Here is a 22326-nt window from a genome sequence, read left to right on the forward strand (position 1 = left end):
TCATTTGTAATTTCCCATACTTAGAGCATAAATATCTTCAGAAATCGGAAATTTTTGGCAATATCACACTGCCTTTATCAGCAGCTAATGTTGATCACTTGTCCTTATAACCTTTGTCCATCTGCATGGGTTTGAGTCTTGGGCTTAGTTAATGTGGGTACATGAGAAAGCTTGCCAGTAGCTTCTCGTGCATTGGTGGTTCTTTCCGGGTTTTTCTTGGGTTCTTCCTCCATCATTGATAATTAACCACCATGTATAGCCTATCTTGTGCTGAAAAATGGTGTTAAACCCTATAACAAGAATAACAACAACAACAACAAATCTTTAAATATCTCTACCCTGTAAGTGCTCAACAAAATTTGAAGAAAAAAAATTGACAATATTCTGATAAGATGTGTTTTAAAGATTGTCCAAATGAAGCTAATGCATTTCAGGTATGTCCATCAATTCCATAAAACAGAAAAAGCTTGAAATCACAGCTCAGTAGAACTTAATAAGTATTGACCAAAAGCATCCTTCGATGAAGGTATTTTTTGTGCTGTCTGCCATTAGATCTGGTAAATATTCCTAAAAGAAAAACAAATGAATTTCACAAACCACACAAAAGAATTCGAAGGAAAAAAGCAAGGTAGCATGATTTTGTTGTTGTTGTTGTTGTGGGGTTTAATGCCATTTTTCAGCACACGATAGGCTATGCATGGCGGCCAGTATTAATGTTGGAGGAAGAACCCAGGAAAACCCCAGGACGAACCACCGACCCACGAGAAGCTACTGGCAAGCTTTCTCACATATCCACATTGGCCGAATCCTAGACTCGAACCCACGCAGACAGAGGTGAGATGGCAGTGATCCATAATGGAGAGAGCTTTAGACCACTCGGCCACTCGGGGCCCCCCAAGGTAGCATGAAGGGCTTTTATGTTTTATGCATAGTGTGCCAATTTGCCATCAGTTGTGGTCATCAGTATTAAAAATAGAAAATCACAAAATGTTATCGTTAATGACAGAAATCGACCATGGCATAACAGGCTTTCAAAATTTGTACCATTGATGCCAGTGATAAATCTGTTAAATCTTTTAATTTTAGTAATAGCAGCCATATTGGCATATATCTCAAAATACCACATGATAGAATTCGACCAACTTTGACAGGAAGCATCATATAATGGACCACATAGTGACATACCATCAGGTATGGACGAAATGCACAAGATTGGAAATCTTTTAAACATTATTATTTTGTGAACATGTGCAATGAACAGCATTGGAAAGGTATACTAATCCTCCCCAAGAGTTGTTGTGTGATTGGTCTTACAATTTGGCTATTTAGGCAGAGGACTGCGAGGCGAGCAAACTCAGGCTCACTTTGTCCGCTTGTCTTATTATGCATGGATATAACTGTTGCGCCAAATTAATTTTTGGTGGCAATTTGAGCTTGTGAATAGTGTTTTGCTTGTACAGAGGGGCCTTGTTAAACCGGACACCGTCGTTCCCACTGAATATGTCCGGATTAAATAGTTTTCCAGATACTTGAATCATGCACATTTTTATTTTATGATGTCATTATGCCATATACATGTACGTGTGTATGCTAGCTCTATTCATCTGTGCTTGCTTGATGGTACTGCCATAAGACATGTAAAAAGTACAATGAATACAAACTAATATCTTGCACTTAAATGTGTTATGTTAAACTAATAAAATGCTGTCATTTTTATAAGTCGTATTTTACAGCTGTTTTAGCTGCTAATCAGCTGATAATTGACATCTCCATTTTATTCTGAAATGAAGTCCTATACCATCCACAGCTTAAATCAATCAACTGTATTTGTACAGCCATCGGGGCCCAGAGGGGCCGAGTGGTCTAAAGTGCTTACCATTAAGGATCACTGCCCTCTCACCTCTGTCTGCATGAGTTTGAGTCTCAGGCTCAGCTAATGTGGGCATGTGAGAATGCCTGCCAGTAGCTTCTTGTGGGTGGGTGCTTCTTTCTGGGGTTTTCCAGGGTTCTTCCTCCACCAATTATACTGGCTGCCATGTATAGCCTATCTTGTGCTGAAAAATGGTGTTAAACCATACAACAACAACAACAACAACAAAAATGTACAGCCATCAGTAAACTGTGATTGTTACATACAATTGGTAAACAACAAAGAAGCTTAATGACACTTAATTTATTAACCGTATGTTATGTCAAAAAGCATGGATGATTTGATCCCAGTGTGTTTATTCACCCCTGTTGGTGACTAGCTAAAATAGACATTGTTTATACAATCACTGGCTACAATATGGTCATGCTACTTAGTTTTTCCACACACATGATCATGTGATCAATTGATACCTTTAACATACCACTAGAAGTTGATCCTCAGAGAGTGATGCATTGACACACCTCCAAATTTGCGTAGGTGAATCAATGTTATCTGTATTTTAATGTATGATTTTTAGAATTTTCTTATTTTTGTACAGATTATTTCCAGATTATTGAGACAAGTTTTTTTAGTAATTTTACACGTTGGTCCCCGATTTTGATTTCCAGATAGAGAACGTGGATTTTGGATTAATGGAATAAATTAACATTTAGGAATTCGGTTCAGGTTGAATTATGTCTGAATAACGAGGTTTCTGGATAAAGGGAGTCCAGATTAATGAGTCTTCTCTGTATTTGTGATATTGTTGTGCAGACTATGGTGTTTCCAGTAAATTTGGACTATTTATGACAGATTTTCAATGTTTTTTATTACAGTATTATAATGCTTCTGGGTTACTTGCAGAATGGTTGTACAATTTAAGAGCAACTTTTATGTTATTTTCTCATTTTGTTGAACATCACTTTTTTTTTATTTTTGGCATGGATACATTTTTGATGTCTTTTCATCCATGACCAGTAAATGCACTTGTATTGTGGATGAAGCATGATGCATAACATTGAAGTGTGTTGATGGCAGCAGAGGCATCCATCTTGTCAATACTTATGCAAGATGGAGATTGATAGACAAGCTTTGCTTTGCTAGCACACATTACTACGATGCATATGACATTCAGTAACTTCAGTGCAAAATTTCCACTGAAAATCTGGATATTATTCATTCCAACACTTTATTGGAAAAATGATTTACTGTACTTGCGTCCTGCAATCTGCAAATGCAAGCAACACAGAAAAAAATAACCTCAAAAAATGGATGAAAAATGATTTCCTTTTGGATCAGTAACATGTATTAGTTTCATAAGTTACTGCATTACCAATTGTGTACAAGTGAAGGAAGAAATGGCATTCAGCAAGATCAATGAAATCTTGCCAGCAATTTCTGCACAGGGCTATGTGTGCTGTGCATGGTAACTCGGGAGTGGGACACTGTTTCTTCAATTGATTCCATTCAGCCATTGTTGACTGAGCTGGAATCAAATTGCCTGTCCCCACACACACATTTATCATATTGTATTAAGTGGTTTATGTGCTCTTACCAGGGAGACTACTTATCTGCGGATTTTAAGACTTACTGCAGCATTTTTCCTTTTAGGGGCCAGCCTAATTAATTTTTGTATAATATTTAGGGGCCAGCTTAATGAATTTTTCATAAAGTAAGACATGGACTTATTCAGAAAGATATCCTTAATAATATTTGACAAAATGTTGGGGAGAAAAAGGGTTACATACTGACAAGCATGGACTTTTAATTGGACAGATACGGTGGATATCATTGACAGGATAAACTGAAATTGTAATCTACTTTCCTTGTCAGAACATTATAACTTTTAGATTTAAAAGTTTATGCTGTATTGATGTTAGATATTGGATTTGTTTATGAATTTAAATGGATATCAAGGTTTCTTCTTTCAGCAGTTTTGGCTTAGCTGGTTGTAAGTCCAGATGAGCGTATGCAATATTGTCCTTCATTCATATCTGTTGTTCATTGTTCCATGTCTGTCCCAAATCTTTTCAACAATTTCATCTCAAAAATCACCAAACCAGTTTCATCCAAACTTGACATTGAGCATCCCATAAAGGACTTTCAGATTTATACAGATTTGCCATAAAATGTGACTGTTGTTAATTAAAGTAGAAACACTTAAACAACTTAGCAAAAACACCGAGGAGAATTTGAAAGTGTTCATACAGATGATGCCAATATGCCATCAAATATGGCTTCCGTTACTTAAAAAAGAAAAAACCTTACATGATTTTTTCTAAATAACTGTATGACAGAATTTGACCAAATTTGACAGAAAGTGTCCTAGCTTGAACACCTTTCAGATTTATACAAAGATGCCACTCTGCATTCAGATAGAATAACATTTACACAACCGTATACAAAATAAAAAACACTCAATTGAATTTGACTTTTATTCAATATTCTGGCTTAGCATCCTTTTAGTACTGAATGATGAAAAGATTGGATTAAATATGGAGTAAGATACAAAATCAAGGGAATGCATGAAATATTTGTTTTAATAATATATAAAAATTTGAGCAGGAAGCATCTTATTGACAAAGATTTCTTGGCCAATAATTCTTATACAAGGCTGATAGCTTGGTAAGCATTGTAGGGTCAACTTGGGCCTCTTCTTTTCATGGAAATTACTGTAGACCACCAAGTTTGAGTGAACATAAAATGTTTGCAGATTTAGTGGGGAAACCAAGAGTATGGAAAATATTCCTAAATCAATATACAATCTTATTGAAGTACATTCTTTATTTATCAAAATTTATATTGTAAACATTGTCAAATTTACAGTCTGTGAAAAATATTATGTATTACTGATTTTCAGTTACTTTTCTTTTTCTTGAATTAACAGTTTACAGTAACTTTCTGTTGTTTTGTTGGATTATTGTGGGATGTTTCTTTATCTGTCTTGTGCTGATAACTGAAAAAATTCCCCCAAACTCGTTATTTTTTAAGACCCAACTGGATCATGTGATGGCTGTTGAAAAGGAGATTAAACCAGAAAATCTGAAGCATGGGGTAAGTACTAAATAGCAGATTTAGGATTCATGGGAGACTTTATGATCCAGAGGTCTCTACTTCTGTATACTCTAAGCACCATTAGGAAAGGATTAACCTTCATAAATAAAAAAAATAAAACAAGCATCTAGCTAACTTTGGCCCCCACCAGTACTGATGTTGTGTAAGTATTCACCCCCCCCATTGCATTACACTTTTTATCAGCTATTGCCAGTCTTTTTTATGGCTTGCCTTACTATGCCACTCATTAGACTAACAACTCAGTTGACACTGATGAATTAAACTAGTTTTACAGACTCAGCAGTCCTACTTGACCCAAACAGATCCTATGCAAATTTCATATGGATGCATATTTTCACACTATTTACCTTATTGTGATTGTTAAAGGGACAAATGCAATACTGTACATATATTTGCATGTTGAAATTTTCATAAAACAATTTTTCATTTGCATTAGTAGCTATGTAATGATAAACAAATGTTGTTTTAAAAATGTTTTTATATTTTGCTAACCTTACATGAAATAGATCAGTGATTCTCAACTTCTTTTGGCTGCGACCCATGAAAATATTTTTTCTGAGACTCATAAACCTGTTTCAACATTTTGAAAAGTTTTGCCACTTGAAAAAACAGTTGACCCTCCAGAACATTATCACGACCATAATTTGGGTCACAACCCACTAAATTAGATCAAAACAACTCTTTTTTTCATTTGTGCCTAGAAGAGGAAATGGTAAAGTTTATATAAATGGGAAATAACTTTTGCTAAAGTGTTCTTGAGAACTGTAACTCTTGCAGTTGGCAAATTGTCTTGTGTCAGTAATTAACAAGACCACTATTGGACCACTAAAAGGGCAGATAACTAGCATTGATGTTACAAAGGACAGATGGTCTAACAGATGTGTAATCTTCCTTATCTTTCTTTTGCATTTCAGATACGTATACCATGTGGTATCCATTGCAAGATAATAGTCATTTGAGAAGAGTATTTGCAAGAATGCTCAAATTATACATGCCAATTAAGAAGATGTACTGTTACCATATATACTCGCTTATAAATTGAGCCCAACTGCAAACTGCACAGACCCAGCTCTGCCATTGCATAATGCACCAACAGCTCTGAGTCTGTGCAGTTTGTTAGGAGTAATCAGTATAAGAAACAAAATATACCCTGGTCTGCAGGTGCATTTTACTATGGTAGAGTAGGATCTTTATTGGTTGCAATTTGACTCAACGTATAATTGAGTATATATGTTAAATTAAATCCGGTCTGGAGACAGACTGAAATCATGCTGAGTTTTCAACACTCTTGGAGGAAGTAAAAAATTTAATTTTTTGTAAGAAAATGACATCGGAGATAACAATTTTCGTAGCATTGGTTTTATACATGTTTAATGACATTTTTGAAGTTCAGTTAGTCTGCTTTGCAAAATCAATATTTAGTTCAGAATGATGTGGTCATTACATTATTTTGTCATCAATAATATGAGACTTCATACCTAAGAGTATTGTAGTGGTTTGATGTCAGAGATTCAAAATGAATTGGTTCTTTGACTTCTCTCACCTGATGGATTAAATGATGAAAATATCTTGTTTTTTCTTCAGAGTTTTATTAATTGCAATAACAGTGTTTTGAAAGAAAATGATAAAGGCAATGAAACATTTAGAAGATCTTTAAAAAAAAAGGCAATGAGATAATTAGTAAACTTTTGGAAAAGGCAATACAATTTACAAAAAACTTAAGCAAAATTATAATTTTAAATTTTTTAAATTCATCAGCATTTCACAAGCATGTCATTATCATTAAAAATCAGAGCTGTAGTGTTAATTTGTTGCATGACATATGTATGATGGGACAGCGAATCTAATGATTCTTTTTACTATCCCAGTTCTATATGATAATAATAACATTAATAATAATAATAATAATAACAATAAATAATAATGTTTTTACTAAAACACCTTTTGCGATATCTAGCTGGCCTTAAATGAAAATGGTGCTGAGATAAATTTCAATATGGCTGCCACAGTGGCCATCTTGAAAATCTTGTTATCACTACTTCATGGATGGTCATGAGGTATTCACTAATAGACTTATAATGATGTCTGGTTGGTCTCAAATATAAATTGTGCTGATCCAATTCAAATACCATGTCAGCTGTCTTGAAAGTCTTGCTATTGCTAGTTCTTCTCAACAGAAAGTCATATTGACATGGGGTTTTCACCAAGGACATCACATGGTACTGACCTGACACTCATGGTGGCCATTTTGAAAGTTTTGTTATCTCTGGTCCTTCTGAATGGACAGTTATATTAACATGAAGTTTTCACTAAAAGACTTCTTACGATATCTAGTTGATACTAGATAAATATGGTGTCAGTTTTGATGTCTGATTTGGCTGCCGCCAATCTTGAAAATCTTGATATTGTTATAACTACGCCTACATGGATGGACATATCTGCACAAAGTTTTCACTATAAAACCTCCATGTCTTCTTGGCCCTTAATACAAATGGTGCTGCTCAGATGTCCTGTACAGCTGTTATAACTGCCATCATGAAAATCCTGGTTGAATTGAAAATGCTGCCAGTCTGATGTCCAACATGGCTGCCATACCAGCCATCTTGAAAATCGTGTTGCTGTTATCACTACTCGCCCTGAATGAATGGTTGTATCAACACGTGGTTTCACAATCTTCTTACGATGTCTAGGTGGTCATAAATGAAAAGGGTGCTGATCTTTTGCCCAATATGGCATCACACCAGCCATCATGACAATCTTGTAATGGCAATTACTCATGGATGGAAAGTCTTCCTAACACCAAGATGCTTCTTATGATGTCTAGGTGGTCCTGAATGAAATGGTGCTGATCTGAAGTCCAATATGGCTGCTGAATTGGCCGGCTCATAAATATTTTATCACCACTTCTCCTTAATAGAAGGTCATAATGACATGGTGTTTTCAGAAGGCTTTTTACAATGTACAGTAGGTCCAGAATTAAAGAGGTATTGATCTGGTGTCTTATATGGCTGCCTCAGTGGCTATCTTGAACATGGCTGAATGAACGGTCAATCACTGTAGGGTTTTTACCAAATGACTTCTTATAATGTTGAGCTTAATATAAAATGGTGCAGATTGAATGTCCACTATATCTTGAATATTTTGTTGTTAACTTCTCTTAAATTGAAAGTCATTTGGTATGGGAATTTTCATTAGAAGAGTTTTTATGGTGTCTAGTTGGCCCTAAATGAACATGATTAACCCTCAGTAGGGCCACCATTATGGTTATCTTGAAACTGTTATCTTGACTCCTGTTAAATGGATGACTATATCAGTCTGGGACTTTAACCAATAAACTTCATATGATACCTTGTTAGTCCTAAATTAAATGGTGCCAGTTTTAAATGAAAATCCTGTTGTCACCACACCACCTGAATGGATGATCATTATGACATGGGATTTTCACCCAAAAGATCTTGAATGATATCAACTTTGTCCTAAGGAAAATGGTACTGATGTGACATCCAGTATGCCCACCGCATCAGTTAATTTTGAAACTCTTGTTACCACTGTCTTGTATCTTGTCAACACTCAGCAGATACATGGAAGAAATGGCCTTCGCTTGAATTCTGGAAATTCTTTTCAGTCATTAAAGTGTCAACCCTTTGAGGGACTAATTTTTTCACTTTTTACAATAGTCTTCAATAGCATTTTTCTGTTTTGAAGTTAATGCTTGTTAGATACAAATTTTCCGTATAGATCTGTGATATAGTTTATTCTCATTTAGTTAATTTTAAATTTAAATAAATATGGGTGTCTTTCTTAAAATATTAATTCAGACATAAACAGTATCAGTAACTTTTTCTTCTCTTCCGTTTCATTTTGACCAAAAGGAGATCTGGGCAAGAAAGAAGGGAAAGTAGGTGTTTGCTTGGTCACTGATCAAGTGATATCACTCCTGTTATAGCAGAATTGGCACTAATGAGCAAGTAATTATGCACATTAAAGAAATCTTTGATTTGTAGAGGTTTGTAGATCTTGCCAATATTTCAACAATGGTGTACTGTATATCATTCAGTATAGAGAGTATTCACTCACAAGCAATAGAAAGTATCGTTAGACTGGGAGCCTCAATATCATTCTAAATACTATCAGTGGAATATAAATTATTCATCCTCTCAGCTGAGCATTGAGGCTTCTAATTGAGTTGCAGGGTGTAGCATGAGATGTCTCGGAAGATTGGATTGTTATAGTCTGCATCGTATAACAGCAGTATTTGCCTTGATATTGTGACAGTAGTGGGACAGCCTAACCAATTTAGTAGTTCTTGCTTTATATAGGGCAATGAAATTCTGACGTTTTTACACAAATGTTTACAGTTATTTACAGTTATATTTAAAAGAATTAAAGTATATGGAAATTAATGGAAAGCATAGTTAGGAGAACATATAAATTATGTCCTTTTTAACATGGTGTCCTGTATATCGATGGGTCTTCTTATGTCAGTATGTTTTTATGCAAACATTTTTTTTCCCCCACCGTAGGTCTTTTAAATGATTTTCAAATGAAAATATTACTTTTATGTACAAGCATAGTATACAATTTTACAGTTGAATTCCCTTTACACCCTGGAGGGTAAACAAGGAAAGAAAAATGTGATTTGTATGGGAGAGTTAACAATTGCAAACATTTGGACAAAGATGGTCCTGATGGACTTCGATCAGGGCATACATTATTATCCTCAGTTCAACCTCAAATCAAAGTCCACATGGTCAGTTCTGGTAAGGAATGATAATTACTTGTATGTAGCTGGTGCAAGTCGTAAAACGAGTACCCGATGGCCAAGTAGTCTAAGGTGCTCGCCTTTACAGGTCACAGACATGACACCTCTGTCCACCTGGGTTCAAATCTCAGCTCAGCCAATTTGGGTATGTGCGATAACTTGCAATAGTTCTGTCATTCCTCCGGGGGATTCCTTTCTACCATTTATATCGACCCATTATTTATAGTCTATTATGTGCACACAGTGAGTATTAAAACCACAAAACCGAACCATGTCATCAAATGTTAAGTACTATTTATTTCTCTGTCTCTCTCTATATATATTTGCTAAATTTTGTTAAAATGAGAAGTGGTTATGTCATTGGACAAATCGCAGTATTCATATTAGTGGGTATGCATATTTATGGGTGTAACTGTAATTTTTCTTGTTATTTAAATTCATGAATGTTCGTGGTGGGGTAGGAGTCTGTATCATCTTCACAGATGCATAATTGTTTCATTGTGTCATATTAGATTCATAAATGTTGCTGGTGGGGATGGTGTCTATACCATCTTCACATTTGGATCATTGTCATTAAATTCATATGTTTTGGCAGCATCAGAATTAACAAAACTTAGTACCTCCCAAAAAATAGTACAAAATATATTTTGGGAAGTCAGTCAAGAAAATTGTTATTGGGAAGGAAAAAAAACATCTCTCAGTATTGTATAAAAAGATAATTAAAAATTGTTATGTAATTTCTGAAGTGACAACCATAATTGTTCATTTAGGTATAAAGGCATTGAAATTGATTTAGCCTGAAAAGTCAATAAATCAATTTGCCAGTCTAGTGACTGTGAAGTGCATGCAATTCAGTCAAATGTTTATCTGTCGGCATAATCACTATTTCAAGTATTCTGTTATACCACATAAATTCCAGTGCTAATAAAATGGGGTTAAAGGGCTGAATTAATTTTAAGTTATGAATTTTAAATTTAATAGAATTTCAGTCTCTTGGCAAGCATTAGGGAAGAATGGAGAATTACTTTTAATTTGCAGATAACAATTTTCATAACTACGGCAGATATGAAAATGCTCTGCACTTTAGTAAGGTTATTGCCATGCAAAATTAAAGCTGGTTTTTAACTGAGCAATGTTGACATTGTTGTGAGGCAACAGATAGTGTCAAAAATAGGTACATATCATTCACCAAAAATTTCAAAGCTTCCTCAACCACTGTCCTTTGAATATTGTAGAAATTACCCTGATGTACCCTCAGCTATTAAATGAAGATGATTAACTATATGTTTTCAGCCAATGCTGTGGGACAAATACCTCAAATTTCAAATGCTTGATTTTCATATCAAATTTATTATGGATCAATAGTCTAATATCCCATCTTTTGTAAAATAACAATTGGAAAATAATTGTCAGTTTCCCTTTCCAAACGTTGCTCGCGAAAGTATTGCTGTCATTAGCTCGTAAGTCACGTAACAGGATGGAAGAATGAGATACTTGTCTGAAGATTTCTTTTATTATATGGATAATAATTAACATACATCTATTTTAACCACATAATGAATAAAAGCAGCATCAGAATCTGTATTGTTAAGATGTATATAAAGTGTCCATTTATCATGTACTCATAATCCATCAAGTAACAACTTCACAAATTTAATTAGGAACTTTTTAAATATTTTCATGTGAAACATTTTTAAAGTATTTTTTTAAGATGTTAGTGATCATTTGCAATTAGCACAACATAACAAAAGATACATCATTGTTTCATGTTTCATTAAATTGGTATTAAAACTTTATTAGGGTAGAAAATGTGACTCGTTTAACAAAGATGGGGAAAATGAAAATGAAATTCTCGTTTAAAATTCATAAAATATTTGTGAGCTTTGATTGACAAGTTTGATGCTAGAAGTAAGCTGCACCAGATCTGTTGATAAAACTTTGTATTCGTCTTCTTCATTGCCCCTTAGGTTGTCAATTTTCTTAAAAAAGTTTGCCACCAAAGGTAATTTTGATGTAATATAAAAACAATTATTTATGTATAACATATTAACTATTTATTATGTTAGGTCTATAATGTGTTTGTACATGTATGTACTTTCAAATATTGATATAGTCCTAGACTTTATTTTGTTGCATTATTTTCATTTGCAATATGTAATATTGATTCTTTATGCACCTCTTGGCTTTTATGTATGCTCTGTGGCATGCCAACTTGCTAAGGGAGACTTCTGAACTGATGTCAAAGGAAACTCTTTGGTTCTTATTGTTGATCTGAAGTTGTTGTTGCTATAGAGTCTCTTGATATTACTCAATCAATATAAATTCTTTCAAAATCTGATTTGAAGCAAAGCAGTGCTATATTGTGTAACTTTCCTAGACACAAGAATCACGTTACTACGACTGCCAGTTCTGTTCTATAAATGTTATGCAAGATGCACATATGTTAATTAGAAGAAATCAAATTATACACAATCACTAATTGGATTTGCGGTATTTATTTCAGTTTAATTAGGGGCATGTGAGTGCTGCTGTCCTCTTAAATTAACAATGCAAAAGAATCACTAAACAAAAATCAAGTTTTATGACTGCCATCTTTTTGTTCTGTCAGTGTCCCATGATTTTCACACAGGTTGGTCAGAAATAAAAAAAATTTGATTGTGCTGGAAAAAAGACCAAACATCAGCATTAACACTTCTTTCAGTCATGTTGATAGGATAAATTGGCATAGGATTTCAATTCAGTTTATTTGAATTATAGTTCTTAAGCATAACATGGACTATACACTTTTGGTCTGTAAATCTTACATGAGGCTGGTTACAGTGTCACTCATAAACGACCAGCGTGAGAGAGCCAAAGCAATACTGGTGTTTTCTTTCATTTTAATGGTCATCACATATTTGCTATTAAAGATGAACATTTTATTTTAAGCCTATTTGCTACCCATTGAAATAATTCTCCTATTTTGTCACATATCACATAACTAACCGGTTCACATAACAGTCACTTAACAGCCTAAGGACAAATTAGCAAGCATCCTGATAAACTGTAAACAACCTCTGATTGGTCAAACAATGGTCATGACAACTGATAGCAAGTTTGCAGCATGCAGACTGAATGTAATATGCAACTGTTTGGGTTTTTGGTTTTAAAAAAAAGAACCCAAAATTTTACTCGCATGATAGTGAAGGTGGATGGACAAGGACATTTTGTCTGTAAATTCATAAATTTGACAAATGTTGACTGTATAAAGGGAAAGGTATTTAATTTTTCCTTATTCAAACACAATATTAAGTTACTCTGCAATGTAATCTTTGTATTTAATTAACTGAAAGTATTATGACTGGGCAATTCATTGATCATCACATAACCAGTCGGACAGATGCATCACATGAAACAGTGGGGTGATAAAAAGTAAGTTTTTTGACATTATTTTTCCAACAAGCAAGACAACTTTTACAGGTTAGAAATCAGAACACACAAATTTGTACCAAATATCCATAGTTTTATGTACTTGCAATGAATAAAAAGAAAGCTATTTTAATTTTTTTTTATGTAGACGAGCAATGTCCTAATTTTTTCTGTGTGGAATGCAATGTTTTCAGAAATGACACTAAATTAATAATTAATAAGCACATGGTTTATGTAAAAACTGTCTTTATTATCACAGTAACACATGATCCTATATAAAAATTAATGTTTATGTCAAAACTCTTTATTATCACAGTAACACATGATCCTGTATAAAAAGTAATGTTTATGAGCAATTAAAGTCTGAAATTCTTTTCACAGCATATTTTCAGCAAACTAGCATCTGACAGTAGACCGTTCACACAGGAAGATATCAAAGCTTGGAAAACTTGGAAATTGTTTTTGTTTTGAACTCAACAGCAAAGGAACAGATTATTGAAAGGAATCTTCTGGTCCTGATTTCTTGGCCATTTGCTCTGTTTGGCTTTAGGCTAGTATTACCCCGATGAATATTATTCTTTGAGTCTTTTTTGCATTGTCTGTACAGGTGCGAAGTTCTGCATTAAAATGCCTATTATTTGGAAACATTTTGAAGCAAACATTTTATCTGGATGATTGGTTGTTTGGATATTTATACAAATTTATGATTTTTCTAAGCCCACTTTTTGGAGAGCGTATTATGCTTCTACCTTGTGTTTCTTTTTATCGGTTCGTCTGTTTAATTTTTTTCTCCATCATTGACAGCTATCAAACTATTTCATTGGCTTGCACTTGTAAGGAAGCCTATCATTCTGGGATCAGACAGTATAGCTTAAGGTCTTTTTGCCTTGAAGAAGGAGAACTAATTTTGCACAAAAATTGCATTTCTCAGCAATGTACCATTATCAAAAGTTTGTGGATGCTTTTGCACATTGGGTATGAAAGTTGCATATTAATTTTGGGCTTAGAAGGTCAGAAGTCAAGAAGAATAAAGGTTGAAAAAAATTGAAAACTAGCAGATTTTAGCAACTTCAAAGAAATAATCTGTCGACAACAAAACCAGTCCCAGGATTTTTGTTTTCCAAATGTGTTATCATATTGAATTTAATCACTATCTGAAAATGTTAATTGCCATTGGTGATTATGGCAATTGCTAGTGCCAGTATAGTAAAGAATATTGTATTTATGCAGTGCTATGTATGTTTCAGACTGTATGGGCATGCAGTTTGTGTCGCAAGAAACAAGAACTGCTTGCTAAGACAGGACAGTGGTATCATGGCGGCATGGCAAAGCCTGTCGGGCTTGATGTGGATACTGTGCCAGGCAGCAGTAGTCCAGATTCATCAAAACCAAGTACGAGCCCATCTAGTGAAAAGAGACCTAAATATGCAGAGAAGCAACAGGAAAGTAGCCATACCAGCTCAGAAAAAGAAAACATTGAAAAAGTTGAAGGAAAGCCTGGTATTGTACGGACTGGTAGTTTGCAAGGGAGAGAACTCAAAAGGCAATATTCTTTAGATGCTCAAAGGTCAAAAGGTGATGCGAGTAAAGATCATGGAGCGGATCGAGATAGTAAAAGTCAAGGGATAGATAATGTTAGTAAAGATAGGTTACGTGAACGAGGACAGTTACAACTGCAGGAAAGAGAAAGAGGTCGAAATCGGGAAAAATCACCTGCACGGGCACGTCATTATAGTGAAACTCGATTATCTGAGACAGATAGAAGATACATGGCTCAAGAACAGCGTGGAATTGATAAAGATAGGCATGTAAGTCATTCTCGGGAGGCTTTAAGTGAACGAGTATCAGAAAATCGTGATAGAGGTCGTCCTTACACGGAAGATGTTAAAAGAGTTCATGACAAAGATAAGAAAGACTTGTCTTCACAAGAAAGACCTCACCAAGATCATGGAGTTATTAAAAAGGAACTTGGTCGAGATAGAACAAGGTGAGTGTGAAATTTTTGAGTAGATTGTCATACCACAAGCTGTTTCCAGCATTGCCAAAAGAATAGACTTCTTCAGTCACTTTTATGGTTGCTATATGGCGTAAACAAGATTTGAATTGTAATGTAGACGAGTTTTGATGTAAAATCTATTATGCTGTTGTGATTGCTTGAACAAGTCTTTGATCTTTAAGCAGCTGTGACAAACATTTATCATGATATAATTACAATGAATTTACTCAGAATTCTTACACAGCTAGAGTATTTTACTAATATAACACATGTATTTTATTAGGTTCTACTCGTGGGCCATGAAAACAACTCAAGATAGACATGGCCATCTTTGATAGACATAGGTATCTGGCAACAATATTGTATTTCCCCACATGATATATATGTTGTCCCTCCTTAAATTCTGGAATTATATAACCTCCAATTTTATGCTACTATAGAGTTGGTAATATTAGTTAAAATATTTATGGCAACAAAAAAAATGATAGTCCAGGCATTCTGTTTTCTTACAAAATTGACTAACTAAATTCCCATCAAGCCAATCTCATTTCTACACCTTTGTCAAACTGTTATTCACACTTTTTGTGACCAGGTACCGCTTAATAATTTGAGATGCTATGCTTGTCAAGCATGCTCATTCCCATCAGTTTTTATTACGTGATGATTCATTGGGCAAGTACAGACTTTTTGACCAATCAGAATACTCTTTAAATCAATCATCTGTTAAAGAATATATGGAATGAATACTGTTATAGGGATCACAGACCTGCCAACTCTTATGATTTTGCCTAAGTCTTATGAAAATTACCCTTAACATATGGACTTACAGCATACTAGAAAAAACTATTGAAAAATGATAGTTCCTGAAAAACCCGGATAATTGGTTCATCATGATTTATTTGGATCTTGGTTTCATCTTAGGATTAGTGAAATTAGTCAGGGAACCAGACTGACTTCACAGCAGCACCCCAGACACTTTCAACTGCACCTGTTTGTTCATGTGAAGCATCTGCATGTCTTGATCAAACTGTTGATTATAGATGTTTTTAAAATGGCATCCAGAAAGATATACATGTTTAAGACGAAAGGGAAAATAAGCTTCTTGAAAAGTGTTAATGATCAACACAGAAGAATAAAAAGGAGTATTCAGATTCTTGTGAATAAAAGCTGGAAAGGACACAGTTACGTTTATTGGATATCACATGCCAATTTAAGTATGTCTCGTGGCAGGATATATGATTGCCATCGTCACAGGGGTTCATTACAGAAAACATTAGGAATCTAACCTGTAACAATATTAACAGTTTTCAAAACAGCTCAACACACTTCGTTCAGTTTATAACACATTGGAGAAAATGCAACATTTGTTCGCTGATTTTAAAGTCTAGACAAGAATTGGTCTGGCCAGTACCGTTTGCACTCAGATAGTCTTGGATTTCACCATTGATCGAAAGGTAAGATCAGAACTACCTTGAGTCTGTAGTTCAACACTAAATACAAGCAGACAATAGCAAGGAAACAAATGGATAATGTTATTGTGCCATGGTAAAATAAGCATAGTAGCGTATATAGTGCTAATTATCAAAATATTAAAATATGTTCAGTATCCAAATTTACCAATATCACAGTGTACATTAACGATATTTACTGCAGACTCAAGGTTGTTTCGATCTTTCCTTTCTGTCAGTGGTGAAATCCAAGACTGTTTGAATGCAAATGGCACTGCTTGACCGATTCTTGTCCATATGTCAAAATTGGCGAAGAACTGTTGCATTTTCACCAATGCATTACCTGAGTGGCCGAGTGGTCTAAAGCGCTCACCGTTCTGGATCACTGCCATCTCACCTCTGTCTGCATGTGTTCAAGTCCAAGGCTCGGCTAGCGTGGATACGTGGGAAAGCCTGCCAGTAGCTTCTCGTGGGTCAGTGTTTCTTCCCTGGGTTTTCCAGGGTTCTTCCTCCACCAGTTATACTGGCCACCATGTATAGCCTATCTTGTGCTGAAAAATGGCGTTAAACCCTAGAACAACAACAACCAATGCATTACAAACTCAACAAAGTGTGTAGAGCTGAAAGTTGAACTATTCTTGATTACAACTGGCTTAAGTTAGAAATTAGCAGACACAAGTAGGATAAACTAGCAGGGTTGGAACTGCCAAGGGGTGTGGACTCGTGTCTTCCCTTGTGTTATATTGTTACAGGCTAGACTCCTAATTTTCTTTGTAACAAACCCCTGTGGCCATCACCATGTGAAATGGAAAAGAATTTCCAAGAATTATGTAAAGTTGAGAGATAGCAACAAGCCATTGAGCTGCATAAGGTTTGGAACTAGAGTTTGTGCAACTGTACTAGTGGTAAATAAAGTCTGTGCATACTTTACAAACTTCTCTGTTGAATATAATGTTTATTGTTGATGCATTGAACGTTTTCCAGCTTTACAATAGCATTTATTAACATTTTGTTACACCTTACTGAAAACTGGTCAATCTTACGGGGGAAAAAATCAACTGCCTTACTGAGACTGACTTGTCAGGGTTGGCAGGTCTGGGATCATTGTGTAATGGACCAGGCCATTATTTGAAACCTGGATTGGAGACAATAGAATAAATGGAAAATCTGATTCACGTCAGGAGAAAAGTGAAAATTCTACTTTAAAATTGAAAATAATATTGTCTAAGGGTTGTTAAATCCAATTCAGGTTAAATAAAAATATGAAAGAACAAGAAGAATATGGAAGGACTGTATTGTTTCCAAAATGAACAGTAAAATTACAGGTATCATAAAGGGGAAATTAGCTTTTGCTGAAAATTATTCAAAACATGTAAAAAACTTAAAATAAATTATAATGTTAAAATGGAATAACAGTCAGTGAAGTAATGAAGTACTGTTTCTCATGGTTATTTTTTAAAATGAAATTTCAGATAAATTTGGTGAACTACCATAATTTTGGTGAAATAAGGTCATTGATATGAAGTTCAGGTCCTATCTTTTTTCGTTTCTCCACCTGAATGGAAATACATTAACACGGGGTTTTCATCAGAAGACTGATTACATTTATTTGAGGGGCCCTGAGTGGCCGAGTGGTCTAAAGTGCTCACTGTTCCGGATCACTGCCATCTCACCTCTGTCTGCGTGGGTTCGAGTCCAAGGCTTGGCTAGCTTGGGTACATGTGAAAGCCTGCCAGTAGCTTCTTGTGGGTTGGCAGTTCTTCCCTGGGTTTTCCGTGGTTCTTCCTCCACCAGTTATACTGGCTGCCATGTATAGCCTATCTTGTGCTGAAAAATGGCGTTAAACCCTAGAACAACAACATCAACATCTATTTGGTCATGAATGAAATTGTTGCAGATCTGACTTAAAATATGTCCACCACAAGGAATATATTTTAAAAAATTTCACTAATTCTCTTGAATGGATGGTCATATCAAGTTGGGATTTTCACCAAAAGTCTTCTAATGGTATCAGGTCTGTCCTGAATGAAAATCGTGCTGATATGATCTGTAATATGGCCACCAGTCAATGGCTAATTTGAAAATCTTGTCACTTAGGAGTACCAGAGAAGGGACTCTTGTAAGACAAACGTAACCCATCCATTTAAGTGGTAACAAGATATCAGACTTGGACAGATGTAAGTACCAAAAAAAGCGTGATTTTCTAGATGTATTTTACTTGCTTCTTTCCTTACACAAGGCATGGTAACTAAGCACGAGACGTGATTAAAAAATATTTTAATCAGAAAGAGGGGTGTACATTTATTAATGTTTGTAAGTATTACATAAAATCCATTATATTAGTGTCCTCATCTTGTGATACGTCAATAAGTAATGTATATGCTCAGTTACAAGTTGGATCCAATGGCAAACTGCACAGATCCAGATCTGCCATTGCATAATGCACTGACAGTTCTGGATCAATGCTCTTTGTTTGAACTAATTAATAGAAGAAGAAACATACACCTTGATCCACGATCACATACCATATATACCAGGGATGGGTATTGAAGTAAAAATCATATTGCAGTATATTAACAATATTAAGTGAAATATTGCAATATTATTGCAATATATTGATTTAAGAAAGAATTACATATTACTGTTAATATATTGAAATAAAATGAATGCAAACTGCAAAAAGTTACTTAAAATTATGTAATTACATAATTAAAATATATTTGAGAAAATGAATAAAATTCGGTACAGTAGTTGCAATCTAACACAGAAAAAAAGAGTTAAAATTTAAGTCTTTTGTCTGAACGGTTCAGTTTGTGGTTTACGTTTTGATAAACATAAAATGCATAAAACTTCGATATTATTGTGCACCCCTAATATATACTCACTTATAACACGAGTCCAACTGCAAATTGCACAGACCCAGATCTGCCGTCACATAATGTGCTGGTAGATCTGGATCTATGCATTTTCTAAAACTAATTAGTAGAATAACAACAGTATGCCTTGATCTGTGGTCGCATGCCATATATACTCACTTATAAGACAAGCCAGCTGCAAACTGCACAGACCCATATCTTTTTTTTGCATAATGTGCTGACAGATCAGGGTTTATACAGTTTGTTTGAACTAGTCATTATTGTGTCTTTAAAGCCTATGTGTTCAGAAGATAAAGAATATAATTATATAACTAATGCATTGCAGTGGTGTATGAAAATCATGCAGTATGTGATCAATCAATATATCCTTATTAATGACAAATCAATGTATCCTTAATATTGACAATTCTGAATATGGAAGTCTGACTCATAAGGTAGAGACTGCATTTTACAGACTTTAAACTGTTGAATTGGCAAATATGTATCCAGTCTGATTTGAGTGAATTCATGTATTTGATATATAGTACTTACATCCGTGGATTCAGCATGGCTGATTATAGTCGGAGCACCTTCTACACTACCAGATTTGGTGATATCTTTTTATATGCCTACCATTGTGGTAGAGTGTATTGTTATGGCTATAATGGTATGTCCATCTGTTACCAATTTATTTTCTGCATAATAACTCCAGTCTCCACTATCTGCACTTACTAGACTTTGTAGATGGTTTGCATTTGAGGTATTGAAGATTTGTCATCCAAAGGTCAAAGTCATTTGTGGCTTCTACACAGTAAAATTGCTTTTGTGGATGGCTTGCATTTGAAATAAGGAAAAAGCTATGTTTGATGGACAAATGTTGAATGGTTATGGTCACAGTGATGTATTTCAGAGTCAAAAGGTTAAAGGTCAAGGTCATTTGGCAGAAAGAAGGTCTGTGGTACCTTTATTGTCATTCCACATACATTTGTTATGGCTACTCCTAAGCTGTATGGAGGTATAACACGAAACTTAGTTGGTGCAAAATTAAAATGGTACTGCTCAGACATCCAATGTTAGAATGTCCTATTAACATGGGGTTACACCAGATAGTATGTTGGTCCTAAATGAAAATGGTGCTGACATGATGTCCAATATGACTGCCACAGTGGCCATCTTTGCTACTCTTCCTGAAGAGAAAGTCCTATTAACATGGGGTTACACCAGAAGTTTTTTTGTGATAGCCTGTTGGTCCTAAATGAAAATGGTGCTGATCTGATGTCCAGTATGACTTCCACAGCAGCCATTTTTAAGATCTTATTATTGCTGAATCTCCTGATTCTTCCAATCTGACATCCAACCAACCAGACAACCATTTTTCCTTTTTGTCTAAAATCATAAGGATAGGTGTAGTTCTTTTCGGTCTAATGCCATTTTTCAGCACATGATTGGCTAAAAAACCACTGACCAACTGTATCACAATATTACACCAAAAATATTGTATTTCATAATGTGAAAATATATTCTAATTGGCTCTCAGAGGATAAGATCTAAAATCCAGGAAACTTATTTACTGTTGTTGACCCAAATACACCACTCCCTCAGAAACATGTGTACAGATATGTCACAAACCTACATATAATGCAAGGACAGGCATAGACCTTTTTTTTTTTTTCACAAGAAAATGCCAAATAAATTTACCCTTTTTTCTTGAATGTAAAAAAAAATCCAGGTAAAAAATGTGTTAATTAGACCCTAATATTGTACATTTTATTGTTAAAAATGGCAGTTAGTGTCTGGAAATTTTAATCAGCATAAGAAATTCTCAACCTGTATTAAGAAATACATATCTTTATAAAACAAATAGGTAACAGGTGTTCTATTTATAGTGTGCTGCACGTTGTAACTATGCTCTGTGAGGTAAAGGGTTAAGAACTACATTTCTTTATAAAACAAAATTCTCATTACGCTGTAAAATAACGATCTTTAATAAAATTTTAATCAGTGAAAAGCTTACTATTACCTACAGGTGGAAACACTTTAAGAAATAAATAGCAATGAAATAAGTTAGTCCAGAGAAATGTTGTGTTTTAGTTGTATATTTTAATTTGGTTTCAGTGTAATCATCATAAAAATGATGCACCATCTTGCATTAAAATGTGGAAATGGTCAGTCTTCTCTAATAGCTATGTCTGTTGGCTTTTTTTTAAGAAGCTAATTAGCTGCCGACTGTTTAGATGTCCGATTTGCTGACATTTGTTTATTGCTATACTCAATAAAATGCAGTCCTGCTTTGTGTTATCATGCTGACTTGCTGACTATGTCTTTTGTATTAAATCAAATAAGGAGATGGAATGAAAAAAGTTGAAAGTCCTACCTCTTTAAGTACAACTTCTATATGCTCGTCAATAAAGACCACTTGCATGATAATGCTTCAATTTTCTTAGGAATGGCTTTATAATGATAGTTTGGATTAATTTGATGTTACATGGTATAAGAAAACAGGTAGTTTATTTAGTGCCAAGGCATTTGGAGTAAATTGCCCAAAGACGTATTACAGTAGCCAGTCCGATCTAATCATAGGATTCTAACCATTATGCTAACCGGAGATACCATGGCCCCTGTTATAGTGTGGATCCAATTTATCCCAATGATAGATTATCATGGGTTACTCATTGTTATAGTGCAGATCCAATGTATTCCAATGCAGGATTCTCATGGGTCACACATGGTACTGTTATAGTGCATATCCAATGTATCCCAATGCAGGATTATCATGGGTCACACATGGTACTGTTGCATTGTTTGAAGAGTAAAGTGTTACACAAGGTAAGTACTAGAAGTAGGTTTGATTTTCAAATGTAACAAATTAGTAT

The 22326-nt window shown here is 34.7% G+C and overlaps 1 protein-coding gene across 1 annotated transcript in view; it reads left to right on the forward strand.

Moving 5' to 3' along the window:
• Positions 1-22326, forward strand: part of LOC149784037 (regulating synaptic membrane exocytosis protein 2-like) — a 134212-nt gene that overhangs the window by 21299 nt on the left and 90587 nt on the right. The window contains exon 3 of the mRNA XM_089932133.1: positions 14402-15141. Within this exon, the coding sequence (XP_089788259.1) occupies positions 14402-15141 (740 nt within the window). The remainder of the gene's footprint in view (positions 1-14401; positions 15142-22326) is intronic.

Source organism: Sinohyriopsis cumingii, chromosome 14, assembly GCF_028554795.1.
Source record: "Sinohyriopsis cumingii isolate HCF-2022 chromosome 14, ASM2855479v2, whole genome shotgun sequence".
Classification (NCBI taxonomy): Eukaryota; Metazoa; Mollusca; class Bivalvia; order Unionida; family Unionidae; genus Sinohyriopsis; species Sinohyriopsis cumingii.